This window comes from Hipposideros armiger, unplaced genomic scaffold (genome assembly GCF_001890085.2).
Source record: "Hipposideros armiger isolate ML-2016 unplaced genomic scaffold, ASM189008v1 scaffold_433, whole genome shotgun sequence".
Taxonomy (NCBI): Eukaryota; Metazoa; Chordata; class Mammalia; order Chiroptera; family Hipposideridae; genus Hipposideros; species Hipposideros armiger.
The window spans coordinates 343,932-360,839 of NW_017731783.1; the positions used below are offsets into that span (position 1 = coordinate 343,932).

Below are 16,908 nucleotides of genomic sequence, written 5' to 3' on the forward strand. Positions count from 1 at the left end.
AGATTTTCAACTACACAGGAGTTGGTGCCTCTAACCCTTGTATTATTCAAGGATCAACCGTATAGTGTTTTTCCAGGGGGGAGGGGAACACGACGGTTTGTTTTAATTATGTTGGTCCCCAAATTTGTCCGTAATTTAATTCCTAAGAAATGAAATGGGAAATGTTAAGTACTTCTGTTAAATAGAGATTCCTACTTCTAAGTGTATACTGAAAGAACTGAAAGTAGGGATTTGAACAGATATTTGTATACTCATGTTCATAGCAGCATCATTCACAACAGCTAAAAGGTGGAAGCAATCAAGTGTCCATTAATTGATGGTTGGATAAACAAAACATGGTATTTGGATAAACAAAATGTGGTATATGAATAAAATGAAATATTATTTAGTCTTAAAAGAAGGAAATTCTGACACATACTGCAACATAGATGAACCTTGAAGACATTTTGCTAACTGAAATAGCCAAACAAATACTGTACAATTCCACTTATATGAGGTAACTAAAGCTTTCAAATTCAAACAGACAGAAAGTAGAATGATAGTTGCCAGTATCTGGAGGGAGGGCGAAATAAGGAGTTAATGTTTAATGGGTACAGAGTTTCAGTTTGAGATCATGAAAAAGCTGTGTGAATGGATGACGGTGATGGTTACACAAACATGTGGATGTGCTTAGCTGCTGAACAACTGTACCCTTAAAAATTATTGAAATGGTGGATTTTATGTTACGCATATTTTGCCACGATGACAGAAAGAGCAATGCTTATTATGGAATAAACTCTCACAGCTCTATAAGGTGGGTATTGTTATCTCTATTGTAAGGAAAAAGAAGAGGTGGCTTGCCCAGTACCATGGAGCTAGCTAGCCAAGACTCAAAGCCAGGTTCATGGAAGGCAGAGCCAATATCAGCAGAGCAAGCTCCCCTCTGTGAAACAGCTCGTGCTAAAGGCAATCGCCTCCCACAGCAAATCACATTTCTTTCTGAATTATTTTAACTGATTTAGTGATTAATTTGGTCCTAAGCAAATGAAAATGAAGATAATTGCAGGAATCATATTGAGGTAATACATAAGAATTGTTTTTATAAAACCGGTCCCCATGGAGTAGAAGAAAGAGAAAGAGTCCCACCACTCTGTTCAGCTCAGTTCTATGTGTTGATTTGCCTACGTGTATAGGCACGGACCTCCTAAAATAGTAAAAGCAGGCTGTAGCCCAAAAATTCCTGCGGGGTTCTTTGGAAACAATTCTTTAAGTACTAAGTGCTATATCCTCAGACAGCCAACAATAAAACTCTGCTGGGCACAATTAAGTATTAAGAAAGGTTCTTTCCTTACTGCTCCCAAAGACAGAAACACATTCTCCTGGGCCTGACGTAATCAGAATATCATCACCCCCTGCTTTCTGTCACCCAGGAATGGAGGCCAACAGGTCATTCCTCATGAGCCACCTCCAGAGCCACTGTCAGGTCTCAGAGTCTGCCCTACACCACCCTCCACGTCTTCGCATTCCATAGTGCCCTGATTCTCTTCAGATCCTCATGAAGGTCTTACTGGCCTCTTGTCACAATGTTTTAGGGAACTTCAGACTCCACCTCTCTTCCCTTCTCACATTTATTCAGCAAATATTTAAGGAGGCCTAACATATGCCAGCCACTGTGCTGAGCTTTGGGAATACAGTGACGGATTCCGTGTATTCCCATGACCCCAGAGGTGGTCCCTGCCCTCAGGAGCCCGTAGTTTTATGGGGGAGGCTGAACAGCAGGCCATTACAACACACTTCAATAGGCCTCTGACGAGAGCTGACTCGGCCCTGTACACCCCAGCATCCCGGATGTCTGCCTTCCTAGGCACTGCCCTCTGCCTCTAAGCTTCTACTCTCATAGGCCCCTGTTTTTTATTGTTTTAAATCTAATGTTGCAGGTATAGAGAATCTGAGGAGAGAACATTTGAATTCCAAATATCAGACATGATGAATACACATATTTGGCATGCTGGAACAACTGAATTTTATGTTGATAATTTTATGCCTGATGAATTAGTGGGGAAATAGCTGCATCTTCACTTTGGACAAGGCACACTTTATAACTAAAAATATATTATCCCAGCTTCTAGCATATGGCTTTGCACATTGTGGGCCCTGTGGCTCTTTGATAGTCTCCCCGTTTGAATAGTCAGCAATTCCCACCCAAATCTGTCTTTTTCTACAGAATAAAGTTGATGGACCAAACAAAAAAGGTGAAGCATCAAATGAATCGCCATGATTTTCTCTTCAACTCCATTCTACTCCACCCTAAACCCTATTTATTCTTTTTCAATCTGATAACTATTATATTTTCCCTTCTGCTTGCATTGTGTTTAGTTTTCTTTTTATGACTGTTAAGGTGAAAGCTTAGATTACTGACTGGCGATCATTTCTTTTTTTCTAACGTAGTCATTTATACCTATTGATTTCCCTATAACCACTGCTTTAGCTGCATTCCATACATTTTGACATATTGGAGTTTTATCTTCATTTGTTTCAAAATGCTTTCTAATTTCGCTTGTGACTTCTTTTTGACCATAAGTTTTTAGAAATGTGTTTAATTTCCAAATAATTTTGGCTTTTTAACATTTCCTTTTGTTATTGATTTCTAATTCAGTTCTATTGTGATTAGAAAACATACTTTGTGTAATTTCAGTCTTTTAAAATTTATTCAGACTTCTGTGGCCTAATATCTTGTCTATTATAGAGAATGTTTCACATGCACTTGAAAACAATGTGTATTCTGATTTTGTTCAGTAGAGTACTCTATAGATGTTAGGCTTTGTTGGTTGATAGTGTTGTTCAAGTCTTTTATATACTTGCTGATTTTCTGCATAATTGTGTTATCCAATTTTTTAAAGTAGAATACTGAAATTCCCAACCATTATTATTGAATTATTCATTTCTCCCTTTAGTTCTGCTAGTTTGTTGTTTTTGTTTTTAATATATTTTGGGGCTCCGTTGTGAGGTTCATATGTGTTTGTAATTTTTGCACTTTTTTAATGAATTCATTCTTTTATTATTATAAAATATCCCTCATGTCTCCAGTAACATTTTGTTCTCTTTATGTATATTGGATCTGATATTAGTTTAGCCACTCCAGTTCTCTTTTGGTTTGTCATCCTTTCACTTTCAACCTATTTGTGTTTTTTAAACTAAAGTATGTCTCTTCTTGACAGTACATAGTTAGATCCTATTTTTCTATTCAGTCCGACAATCTCTGTCTTTTGATTGGAGTGTTAATTATCCTTAATATAATTATTTATATGGTAGGATTTAGATTTGTCATTTTGCTATTTGTTTTCTATATGTCTTATGTCTCTTGTCCGTCTGTTCCTCCATTATTGTCTTTTTTTGTGTTACATATTTTTTTCTCTAGTGTACCATTTAAATTTCTTTGTTGGCTTTTTTTACTATATACGTTTAAGTTATTTTCTTAGTAGTTACTCTAGGGATTTCAATATGGATCTTAAACTAATTCAGGTGAATATAAATTTAATTTCAATAATGGATAGGATCTTTGCTTCAATATAGCTCCCTTCACTACACCCTCCTTTGTGCTATTATTGTCATACAAATTACATCTTTATAAAGTTTTGAAATTAATTTTTTGCTAAAAATTACACATTTTAGGTATTATATTGTGGCAACTCTTGAATCAGATATCCTCCATTTCTTTTTATTTAAACCTTTATAGTTGAAAACTAAAACACATATACAGAAAATCATACAAAAAATATGACAATGAATTATTGTAAAGCAAATGCCCTTGAAACTGCCACCCAGATCAAGAAGCGGAACTTGGCCAGCTACCCCTCCCTGGTCAATCGCAATTGTCTCCGTCTCCTAAAAGGTAGCCACTATCCTAACTTTTATAATAATGATTCCTTTGTATTTCTTTATGGTTTTATCATCCAAGTGGACCTCTAGACACCACATTTCATGTTTCCTAGTTCTTTAAATCGATATGTATTTTTAGTTTCTTTATCTACAGATATCCCTCCTCCATCTTTTCTTTCCCTTCCACCCAAGTTTCTTTTTGTTGTTGATGTCGTTTGTTTTACTCATCTGCTGCTTATTCTTTGGCAACTTTCCTGGCCTAGTTCTTTGGATTCTGTATTTCCTGCAACATATAACGATTGACTTCTCTGTTTCCCCCCTTTTTTTTTTTTAATTCTTACTTTCATTTTTAAACATGGCTTCCTTCAGTTCACCCTGAGTCACAATAGTTTAGTGATTAGCCAATGACTGGACAGAATATTTCCTTAAGTATCTCTTGTCAATGGCATCTGTGTATGAAGGCACACTTTCAAGCAGTTTACAAATCAGACTTAGTTTTCACTTCTTGCTTATGCAGAGTTTCAAGGTCAGCCAAGGTGAGTGACCAAGGCCCTTTCTTTTCCCAGGTCTTTCCTAGATGTGCAAACAGTTCTGTGCACACACATGAAGCCTTCTAGATCCTCAGCAATATATCAAAACTTTTCAATATCCCCTGTGGCCATTGAGTTCTTCAGGTCTTTCTTTTAAGTTTTGGGTCAGACTCTTGTTGGTTTCTGCTGAAATTACAGGCTAAAGTAGCTGTGAGGTTAATAACTTCAACCAATTGCTACTCTGTCTGTTAACAACCTGGGGATAGGGGTTTTTCCCCATAGAACTGAGCTCTCAGTCAGATCAAATAGTGTCAACACTCCAAGAATAAGGCTTTACAGGGAGCTGTGAGACCAGTAAAAATATTACTATGTACTAAAGATGGTGCTTTCAACAGAGATCCAGGAGGTGCATCCTCTCTGTTGGTTTCAAGGCTGTCATCTGTTCATAGCCACTATGGAACTAGAGAGAAGGGAATGGGGTATCTCCATGTTAAATCACCATAGACCCCACTGTTTTTATCTACATGCAGTAGTGTTTCTTTATTAAATAATTTTCAGTTTCTTCTCTGCCTTTGGTTTCCAGTTATGAAACGGTTGGTTTTAATAGTTTTGCCACTGTTTTTGCAATTGCTTTTGTGTAGATTACACTCATTAAAGTCCTCATTCTGCTTTTCTGGAAGTCCCACTCTATATGTAAAGTGTTTTGCTCTTTTATCTTGAATAATATTTTCCTATCAAACCTTTATGGCCAAAAGAATTGAAGACATATGCCAACACAAAAATGTGTGCATGATTGTTCATAACAATATAATTCATATTAGTCAAAAAGTGGTAACAAGCCAAATGTCCATCAGCTGATGAATGGACAAATAAATTGTGGTAAAAATCTACACAACAGAACATTAGTCAGCCATAAAAAGGAATGAAGTATTTGATACATGCTACAACAGGGATGAATTTTGAAAACATCATGCTAAGCTAGAGAAACCATTTGCAAAAGGCCACAGATTGTATGATTCTGTATATATGAAATGTTCTGAACAGACAAAGGCATAGAGTCAGAAGGCATATTAGTTTCCAGAGGTTAGGGGTGAGGAGAATATGGGAAGAGGATACAGGAATTGGAGGGGGTGGGGTGAGGCTGGATAATGAAAATATTCTAAAATTTGATAGTACTTATGATTGCACAATTCTGTGAATATACTAAAAATCACTGACTTGTATGCTTTAAAGGGGTGAATTTTATGGTATGTGAATTATATCACAACAAAGTTTTTTGAATAAAACACCGATTTTACCTCCTAAGAGCTCAATAATCTAAGGAGTACGCAGACACATCAATACAAAAAACTACAACAATGATGAAAGGGTTTAACAAAGAAATATAAAAGACACTATAGAAGTACAGATGGAGAATTACTTTGTTTAGTCTGGGGAGAACAAAGGAGGTCTTCTGAAGAGAACTGAATTAAATAGATGCTCTAATACCTAGTGGCCTAAATGAGCTGAAGTAAGTTTTGTGGGTAGAAAATGGAGGGAGGAGTGTATTCCAAGCAAGAGAAACCTCATGTGCAAAGATAAAGAAGTGTGAGAACATATGCATGGTATATATGAGGAAGTAGCAAAAGATGGTAACAAAAAAGTAAGTACAGAGATTAGACTCTCTCCTATGGGTAACGAGGATTCAAAACAGGATTTTAAGCAGAGAATGTCCTATCACTAACAGGAGAAGAGAGATGCATTTAAGGATATGAGACTAGTGGCAGGGAGCCTGGTTTAGGAGGGTCAAAATGAAGCCTGAGCCAGAGAAGTAATGGAGCAAGAAGTGTTGAGGAAGATGAGTAGGAAAGTAATTTGAAATGTACACAGGAAGTAAAACTGAGAAAATTAATCATTACCTGGATTTGGACAGTTAAGAAAGGAGACAGGCTAAACACCTAGATTTCTGGTTTGGTTGATAGGGTAAATTTCATTGTCATTCATCTCAATGTGAAACAACAAAAAAAGGAGCAAATCTGAGGGATAAGATAAGGTGTTCATTTAGGGGGTCATGATGATTTTTTGAAACCTGTGGAACATCCAGGTAGAAATGTACAGTAGTTAATTGAAAGTTTAGTTTTGAAGTTTAGGAGAAAGCTATGGGGCTATAGACACATTTGTGAGTTGACAGCATAAGACATTGATAAAAAAATTGTATATAAAGTACACAATGACCAGGTTAATTAAAACATCCATCACTTCACAGTTATCTTTTTGTCTGTGTGGTGACTCTGCATAAGATCTATTCTCAGGCAAATACCATATAATCTCACTTATATGTGGAATCTAAAAAAATAAAAACTGAGGGGTGGCTGATTAGCTCAGTTGGTTAGCGTGCAGTGCTCATAACACTAAGGTTGCCATTTCAATCCCCACATGGGCCACTGAGCTGTGCCCTCCACAACTAGATTAAAACAACTACTTGACTTAAAGCTGATGGATCCTGAAAAAACACACTGTTCCCCAATTTAAAAAATAAAAAATAAATAAATAAATACTGAACTCATAGATAACAGGAAATAGATTGGTGGTTGCCTGAGGTAGGGGTGGGGGTGAGCAAAAGAGGTGAAGGTAGTCAAAAGGTATAAACTTCCAGGTATAAAATAAATAAGGGATGTAATGTGTAGCATAGTGGCTATAGTTAATAATATCACATTGTATATTTGAAAATTACTAAAAGAATAAATCTTAAAAGTTTTTATCACAAGAAAATAATTGCAACTATGTGGGGATGGATGTGGTGAGCATTTCACAATATATACAAATATTGAATCATTATGTTGTACACCTGAAATTAATGTTATGGCAATTATACCTCAATTTTTTAAATTATAAAAAAGATTTTTCTTAGTAAATTTATCTTATGAAGTTACATTTTTAGTAATATATTTAGTGATATATCACAAAGTTAATTGTTTTCTCTATTGGGACTTTGGTTTAAAATTTTGTGGTCCAAGTATTTTTCACTTCTCTGCTTTGGTAACCTTACTCATACACGGGCCAAACTTGTTTGGATAACTGCCTCACAGCCACCTAAGGGCATCTTGTCTGTGGATGCAGTTAAAGGACATGATAACAAATGCAATACAACCAGACCAAAATCTCAGTTCAGTTCTGATAAGCCATAAAAAGATTAACTTTGCATAAGTTATTTAGGGAGAAAAGTGGGAAAAGATGAATGCCATTTGAATAGGCCAATATCAAAAATCATCTAACATGGGAGCTAATATTTCTGAATATGCACACTCCCTTTCCTCTTAGCAAATCAGGTGAACGTAATCAATGCACTATTTTTGGTGTTTTTTTTGTTTTGTTTTGTTTTTTCCTACGCCGTCGCCGGCAACTCATGGAAGCCCAGCTCCAGGTTGAGCTGTTGTTCAGCATCTTAGCTGTGGAGGGCAGTGTCACTGGCCCTCATATGTGGGATCCGAACCGGGGCCCTCTGGCATCCCAAGCCAGTTCTTATCCATCGCCCCACTTGGCCAGCCCTATTTTTGGTGTTTTTTAATGAGTGTTTCCACATCAGGAGCACATAGCTATGGGCTCTGCTCTCTAAGTTGACAAGATAAAAGAATTAATTTCCTTATATTTAGTGTATTAGTAAAGTATGTGTTGTTTTATCAGGAATGACTCACCAAAATAGAACTATCCAATCTTTTCCAAATGATGTTTCACTTTGAAACTTAGGAATTACGCCTTATTTCATAAGGTATTCTGCCTTATTTCACAGTGCTCCTGGTGAATATTTGTTGCAATGATGCCTCATTTCCCCATCTCAGCCAACAGACACTCATTTTTCAAAACACTGGACTTTCACTTCTTTTGAATATATACCACTTATTAAATAGCCACCCCCATTGCTGCCCTGATAGCCATTTGGAGCAGGTCATCATTTATGATAACACTATCACTGCTCTGGGTCAGGTTGCAAAATAGCCCAAGAAACACATTTGTCATCACCTCTCAAGTTCTAAAGGGAAGTGAACTTTAAATAATAATGCTTCTAGTTAGAGCTCTCTTTTCCTAAAGGAGACCATAAAGAGAACATAAATTCTTTAGTTTATTTGTGTTTTTTTAATTGGAATTTTGGCATGGACGTTTACAACGAGCCATTGTGAATCACCATAATAGTACATAACACATGGAAAATATTTGCTTGACCTGGCAGAGATACTTCCATGTTTGGCAGCTGTTTGAAGGCACCATAGGAAACATTTCCAGAACAATCAGTTTCTCTTTTGTAATAGTAAAATACATAAGAGGTTTATTTTTTATGTTAAATTCTCGATCTGTTTTAATTTGGCCCCTTCTTCGGTGCAATTGCAAAAAGTGGCTGCTAATCTAATTCTCAGGTTTTAGTATTATTGAGTCTATCTTTTTTGGCTATTATATTTAAGTAATTCGTTACAAACTTCAAGAAGGAGCGCAATGTTATACATTGACAAAAGGATGTTTGGGATGTGGAGAGTATCTTTACCATCTGAGGACATGGACATGGATGTGCATGAATCTGATTTGCAAATGGTATCTTATTTTTTATCAATATTTCTCAATTACTAGTGAGACTGAACATCTTTTCATATGCATGGTGGCATATAAATTTACATTGCTGTGAATTTATGTGTCTATTTTCCTTGGCCCATTTTTATTGACTTGGTTGCATTTTTTTTCAACTCATTTTTAAGTCCACTTTGAATATTATGGATGTGAACCCTTTTTGTTATGTTGTGTAATGTTGCAAATATGTTCCCTTCTTCATGACTATTTTTCTTAACTTTGTTTACAGTGTCTTTTGTTGAATAAAATTTTTTAATTTTTATGCAACTCTACTTGTCAATTTTTTTTTAATGACTTTTAGGTTCATTTCTTTCTCCACCATTTTCCTTTGCATTTTTTGGTCCTTTTTTGTTGCCTTCCATATGGTTTTATAGTTTTTTGGGTTTTGGTTTTTTTTTTTCTTTTTTCATAAAATTCTGGTAAATTTAGGTTTTAATTTTTAGGTATAGAAATTAAGATTATAAAATATAGTCTTCTATATCATATTAGACATCTTTAAATTGTAAATATTTTTTATTTTTAATCTACATGAAAAGTAGGAATCCATTTTTCTCCAAATCGATGAACCTTATCTAACACCATTATCAAATAATTGATCACTTATTTGCTTATTTGAACTGCCATCTTTGCAATACACTAAATTCAAATACACACCCAGTTCTATTGGGTCTTCGAAAAAGTCATGACGTATTTTGGCTGTTTTTCAAAGGTCATTTATTTATATAAAGAACAAAGATCAATTAATGATATATTGCCCATTTTGTTCGATAACCTTTTGCCATCTTTCAGTGAGCTTCATAATTCCTCGTTCATAGAAGGACCTGTCTTTGTTTGCAAAAAACTGAACAAGGTGCTGACTTACATTCTCATCTGAATTCAACGTTATACCACGCAAGGAGTTTTGAAGAGAGCAAAACAAGTGGAAGTCTGAGGGCGCAAGGTCAGGCGAGTATGGTGGGTGTGACAACACATCCCATCCAAGCTCCAATAATTTTGACAGGCGATCAAACTTGTGTGTGGTCTCACGTTGTCACAATGGAACACAACTCCTTTACAATTAACAAGCTCTGGACATTTCTGGATGATGGATTCATTCAAACTGTCCGATTGCTGACAGTACACATTCCAATTGATTGTTTGGTTCCTTGGTAGGAGCTGGAAAAACACGACACCTTTAAAATCCCACCACACTGAGAGCATAACCTTCCTCTGATGAATGTCTGCTTTTGATGTCATTTAAGGCAAATCATCACATTGGGACCAAGACTGTTTGGACATCACATTGTTGTAAACAATCCACTTCTCATCACCAGTTATCAGTCACTTCGAAAAAGGACCGTTTTTCTCATGTTTAATGAGCACATCACAGATGAACTTCTTTGAGTTCATGCAGAACCCAAATAGCGACCTTGCTTATGTATTCCAGCTTCTTCATGTGGTCGTGAATGCTTGAATGATGGATGTTCAATGTTTCTGGAATCTCTCGTGTCGTGTAACGTGGGTTTGACTCGATCAATCCCTTTATTATGTTGTCATCAACCTCGATGGGCCTCTCTGATGAGAGAGGAGCATCGTTGAGATCAAAATCACCAGCACAGAATTTCGTGACCCATCGTTGACACTGACATTCTTTTAGAGCATTGTCACCATAAACTTTATGCAACTTTTCACAAGCTTGACGCGCGTTCTTCCCTTTATGGAAGTAGAACAGTAAAATATGGCAAAAATGCACAGTTTGGTCTTCCATCTTCAACTTGTTGTAAAATCTCGAAAACTCAACCAAATCCTTCATTTTTTTTTAGAACGAAGCTAGAACTGTCAGCTGTCAAATGACACAGCAATAACATAGACGCCAATAACTAGTACTCCCAAAAGTGAACTAGTGTCATCTGTTGCAAACATGTGTCATGACTTTTCTGAAGACCCAATATTTCTGGAGGCCTTATCTTATTTCACTGATTTGCCTATTCCCTCACTAACACCACAGTTTTCATCATTATAGCTATAAAGTACATTTGAGATCTGACAGGACATTTCTCTTTGTTTTTTATTTAGTTTTATGTTCTGGCTGTTCTTAAAGCCCCTCCTCTTACTCATCTTCCATATTTAATTTTCATGTGGAATCTCAAATCTATTGCTCCAAGTTCCAGTGATACTTAACTCAGTCCTATCACTTGTTGTTGAAATAATTGCAATATTGCAACTACCTTGGCTGGTTTTCCTTCTCTACTTTTTCACACTATAATCTACTCTCTAAACTCCCTTTATAAAGAAATCTGATTAATTTGAGGCCTCATATAATTTTATAACAACATTATTGAGATATATTGAACATACCATACAATTTACTCATTTAAAATGTTCATTCAATTGTTTTTAGTATATTCACAGAGTTGTACAGTCATCATCACATCAATTTTACAACATTTTTATTACCTCAGAGAGAAACTCCATACATTTTAGATATCACCCCCTAATCCTGACATCTTCCTCCTCTTTTACTGCTGTGCCCCAGCTCTAGGAAGCTACTAACCTATTTTCTGTCTTTATAGATTTGCATATTCTGGACATTTCACATAAGTGGAATCATATAACCTATGGTCTTTTGTGAATGACTAACTTAGTATGATGTTTTCAAAGGTCATCCATGTTGTAGCATGTATGAGTACTTCATTTTTTTACAATCAAATAATACATTTTACCTATCTATGCATCCATTGATAGACATTTGGGTTGTTTCCACCTTTTGGCTTTTATGAATAATGCTGCTACGAACCTCATATAAACTTTATGAGTTTGTTAGAATCCAATGAAAAATTCTGTGGGAACTTTTATTACAGTTGCATTAAATGTATAGGTTAATTTAGGGAAATTTTAATTTTTCTTACACTATTGAGTATTTCCATCCAAGAAAATTGTTTTCCTTTATAATTATTTAGGCCTTGTATATTGTCTGCCATAAAATTTTAGTTTTCTTCATAAAATTCTGGTACATTTCTTTTGTAATTTCTTTTACTTTATAATGTTTTACCATTTTGAATGGGATTATTAAATTAAAATTTCTATTTGGTAATGGCACAGAAAAGAAATGGGCACAAAGGAAAAACTTACAAATTATATAGGACAGAATTCTCTGGCATGGCAGTCACGGCTATTATCTTCCATCCCAGGATGCCTTGGAAAATGTGAATGGGGAAATTATTTCATGGTCTAAGAGAATTTTAATTGCTCTCTAATCTCATCAGGGCTTGATTATTTTTTGTCAAAAGTTTTCTTCTGAGACACCGTGGGAGAGTTTAGCAATCATAGGAAGGCATTTATTGATGTTATTTGCCACAGAATTTAGGGTGCCACATCAATGATAGTGCTGCCACATTTTATTACTGCCTACATTTTAGAATGTGACTAAATGCACCCTTTCCTTTGTTCTCTTCCAGGATTTCCAATGAACACTCCCCCAAACTCCAGATCCGGAGTCATAGTTACCTGAGGGCCGTAAGCGAAGTCTCCATCAACAGAAGCCTGGACAGCCTTGACCCTGCAGGACTGCTCACATCACCAAAGTTCCGATCCAGGAATGAAAGCTACATGCGAGCCATGAGCACCATCAGCCAGGTGAGCATTGTAGCTGCAAGTCATGAATTGCACAGGGGGTAGTGGGCACTGAGAGGGCATGAAGTGAAAAGGTTGTCACACCCCAGGAGACCACTGCTGGATCTGGTAGGAAGTCCAGTCTAAATGCTACTTGCATTCAGCCCCAGCAAGCATCTGATATCAGCCGTCTACCAACAGGGGAGGGGTCCTCTGAAGGTAGATAAAGCACCTCAGGGGAGTCCTTGGAAATTCATTAGCAACCAAATAGCACCAGCAAATTTGCCAATAAGAAGTTAATGGATGAGGCTTAAATCATAAAAATGCTTAAAGGATAGAAGGACAAGGAGACATCACTGGCAAAACCAAAGCAGTGTCTCATCATAAAAGAATAAGTATTAACCAAGTCACCAAAACAGGAACCCAGGCATAGGAAACAAGATACGATCCGTTTACCTCAACTGGGTCCTAGGCGAATATGGTTTCTTAATAATGAGACAGAAGCCCACTTCTAAGAACTGGTATGCAGGATGAAGACTCAATAAAGGTGACTTATTCAGCTGAAGTTTTCCCAGTGTCTCCCATCAAATGTCTCACAGAGTGTGGGAGAGGGGTGTGCTGCCTAAGTTCAGAGGCAGAGAGAACCTGGGACTCTTGAAGGGCCTGACCTTCCAGTTTTCAGGGGCTCCCAGAGAAGCAGAAAGTGTCTCAGAGGCTTCCTCTGGGTGAACAAAAAAAAAGGTATGATTTTTTAATGATGTTTAGGAACTCTATATCACAATTTAAAAAATAAGGACTATACTATTAATTCAGTTAATCTTCATTGAGCAAAACACTGGACCAGAGTATGCAAGTTATTCAGTAATGAATAATACATTACCCTGCTCCCCCCACCAAAAAAAAAAAAAAAGCTTATAGTCTAATGAAGAGCATACAAAAAACCATAAAAGCGCTGTGGTGAGCATTATTTACTTGAATACCACAAAAACACTCTGAGGTAGGTAGGGCAAGAATTAACCGTAAAATCCACCTTGACTGGGTCAGACACTGGGCCCACTGCTTTATATGTTTAAAATATTAGTCCTTATAAACACTCTGTAAGATATGTAAGTAACAAGATATTAAATGAGAAATTATGGTCATAAAATTGTCAACAAGATCCTGAAGCAAAGGAAAAAAAAAGATATTAAGTATCCAGATTCTGAAGAGAGAGTTTCTAGGCATGGGATCTAGGAATATGCATTCTAACAAATATTCCAAGGGATTCTAATAAAGTAGTATTTGAGCTTAACTTTTGAAAATGCTAGCCTAAAACATATACAAGAACTAGCAAATGCTCTAGTTTGGTTGGCACTTAGAATGCTTGTACAGGCAGCAATGGTCAATCTATTCTGAATTTTGTTCTAGGGATGTTTTTATACAATTGGTCTTACATACCAAGCCCAGGGGACTGGATTTAATCATTAGGAAAGGGATTGATTAAAGATTAATTAAAATTTCAGTTTTTAAGCAGGCAAGAGATATGATCAGAATTTTGATATAGAATAATTAATCTGGCAGAAGAATAGAGGAAAGATTGGAGATGATGAGAGGCTAGAGGCAGAGAAGCCTGTTTGGAAGACACTGTGATCATCAAGGTGAGTTAATGCTACTGGTGGTGCTGTAGTTGATGGTGGTGATGGAGATGGTGGTGATGGTGGTATAGTGTGGTGATAGTACAGTGTAGTGGTGCTATAGATGAAACAAATAATGCATTTGAAGAAAAAATGATGAAATCGTAGGCTAAGCACTTGAAGCATCTCTGATCTGTGAAAGTGAAACCCTGAAATAGGACCACTGCTCTCACTGTGTCCGTACCATCAAAATAGAGCTCCCTGCTCTACATGGATTCTTGAAGAGCAAAGTTGGAGACCACAGTGAGGTTCTAGGAGCAGGGCAGGGTAGGAGTCAGGGAAAGCTGGCATATGGAATTTCAACATTTGCTTATTCTACACTTCCTTACTTTAAAGATATTTCCAAAAGCATGCATACCTCTTTGTGCTAGCTAATGCTATCCAGTGATAGTCACAAACCAACTCTCAGGGAAATAGTTGGTGCCTCATTTGGTGAAATTTGGTCTTGTTTTGTACTTACTTTTTTCACAATAAACACTATAATATTTAAAACTTTTTAAAGCTTGCCTTTATTTTGGACAACTTCATGGTCACATATCTTCTGGAACTGGAAAATCGTCTCTAAGTCTAGCTGTCATACAAGCAGAATACATCAGGGAGGTTAAAATTTTTTGTTGGAAAATGTTTATACACATTCACCTGAACATTTTTTTGTTTTTAACTGAGTCATCCTGCCACCTGTTGGCAGCTCAGCAGCTGCTCAGCTCGGGCTGGGACTTGAACTGCTGTTGCTCAGAGCTTAAACTCTTGAGCGAGCTCTTAACCAACTGAGCCACTCGGCCAGCCCTATACATATTCATTGCTTTTATAACTTGACATGTTTAAAACAGGAGACCATGTCATTTCCCCCATCAAAACATTGTGCCCATGCAGCTGCCTGCTTTTAGTCCCTGTGTCACAGATATTACTTTCCTCGAGACAAGATATAGCCTTTCCTAATAATATCACTTCCTAATGACAGCTTATTAAGATAGCAACAAATCACTGAAGAAGCAAATGCGGGCCTTGATACTATGGCGGGTCAAGCTCTGCAATGCAATGGCATAATCTTTTTTTTTTTTTTTATTGGGGAATTCGGGGGAGGGTAACAGCATTGGGGAATCGGGGAAGGGGAACAGACAGGTAGACAAATTGCTGTTTTGTTCTTCAGTCTAGTTGTGGAGGATGTCGCTTCACTGGTCCATGTTGGTATTATCATTGTGCTTTTCCCGGGTGAGGCAATCGGTTGCCGGTCATTGGTCGGCCGCTCACAGCGGCTCCCAATAGCTCACACCGGCTAACAGAATGGCATAATCATTATGCTTTAAGTAAAATACAGAAAAAATAGCCATCCTAAATGGATCCTTGATGATACATCACTTTTCTAGTTCTATATTCAGTTTTCAGGTAACACAGTATCTTTAAGGATAATTTCAAACTTTCAGTTGCAGAACCAACATTGTCATTATTCAAAAAAACAATAGTTTCTTCTTCAAAGCAATACTACTATACACTTCAACACTTTTCAAAAAGTGGTTGGTTTTTGTGATGTTGGTGATATTATCTTACAGATACTAGTAGTAGTTTAATAGTAGAGAATTTAAGTGCATTATATCCTACTCCCTTTTAAAACCTGACACATTATTACTTATCAAAGTCTCTTAGAAAGATCAAAGTAAAATATTGTAAGCTAAGAAACTGGTCTGGACTAACTAAATTCTTTGTTTCTTTCTGCCATTCATACCTCACAGAAAAAAAAAATCCCTAAAAATAGACTGTGCTTGGGTGATAGAGAAAAATTGAACATCTTTTTTTATGGCTATTCTTTTTCTATGTTTTTCTTACATACATATCTAATAAGAATGAGGGCTTTTATTTATTTATTTTTAAATTAGTTTCAGGTGTACAACACAGTGCAATAGTTATACTTTTTACCCCTCAAAGTGAAACCCCCTTCCCCAATCTGCTGTCCCACTCCCCCCTGCAATATCATACATATCTATTGCAATTCATTGACTCCACTCCCACACTGTACTCCACGTCCCGTGACTATACATATATATTCAATTATAGTTGACATACAATATTATACAACATCAGCTTCAGGTGTACAGTGCAGTGGTCAAGCCTTTACCCCATCCATGGAATGGTCTCCCTAACAAGACAGGTGACCATCTGACACCCTACAAAATATTTACAACATTATAAATTATATTCCCCAAACTTTCATATCCCTGTGGCAACATTGTAATTACCTATTTATGCTGTCTAATCCCTTTCCCTTCTCCTTCATCCCCACCCTCCTCCCAACTAGCAACCATCAGTTGTTCCTCTATATTTCTGAGACTATTTCTGTTTACTTTGCTCATTCATTCAGTTTCTTAGATTCCACATATAAGTGATATCATACGGTATTTGTGCTTCTCTGACTGACTTATTTCATTTAACATAATGTTCTCTAGGTCCATCCATTTTGTTGCAAATGGTATGATTTCCTTCTTTTTTATAGCCGAGTAATACTCCATTGTATAAATGTACCACAGTTTCTTAAATCCAGTCATCTACCAATGGGCATTTTGGTTGATTCCAAGTCTTGGCTCCTGTGAATAGCGCTGCAATAAACATAGGGATGTATATATATATATATATATATATATATATATATATATATATATATATAT

At 36.5% G+C, this 16,908-nt stretch overlaps 1 protein-coding gene across 12 annotated transcripts in view; it reads left to right on the forward strand.

Annotated features, from left to right (window-relative positions):
* Window positions 1–16,908, forward strand: part of DLGAP1 (DLG associated protein 1) — a 336,066-nt gene that overhangs the window by 141,661 nt on the left and 177,497 nt on the right. For all 12 annotated transcript variants that reach the window (XM_019665110.1, XM_019665109.1, XM_019665111.1 and 9 more), the window contains one exon: window positions 12,422–12,599. In XM_019665110.1, the coding sequence (XP_019520655.1) occupies window positions 12,422–12,599 (178 nt within the window). The remainder of the gene's footprint in view (window positions 1–12,421; window positions 12,600–16,908) is intronic.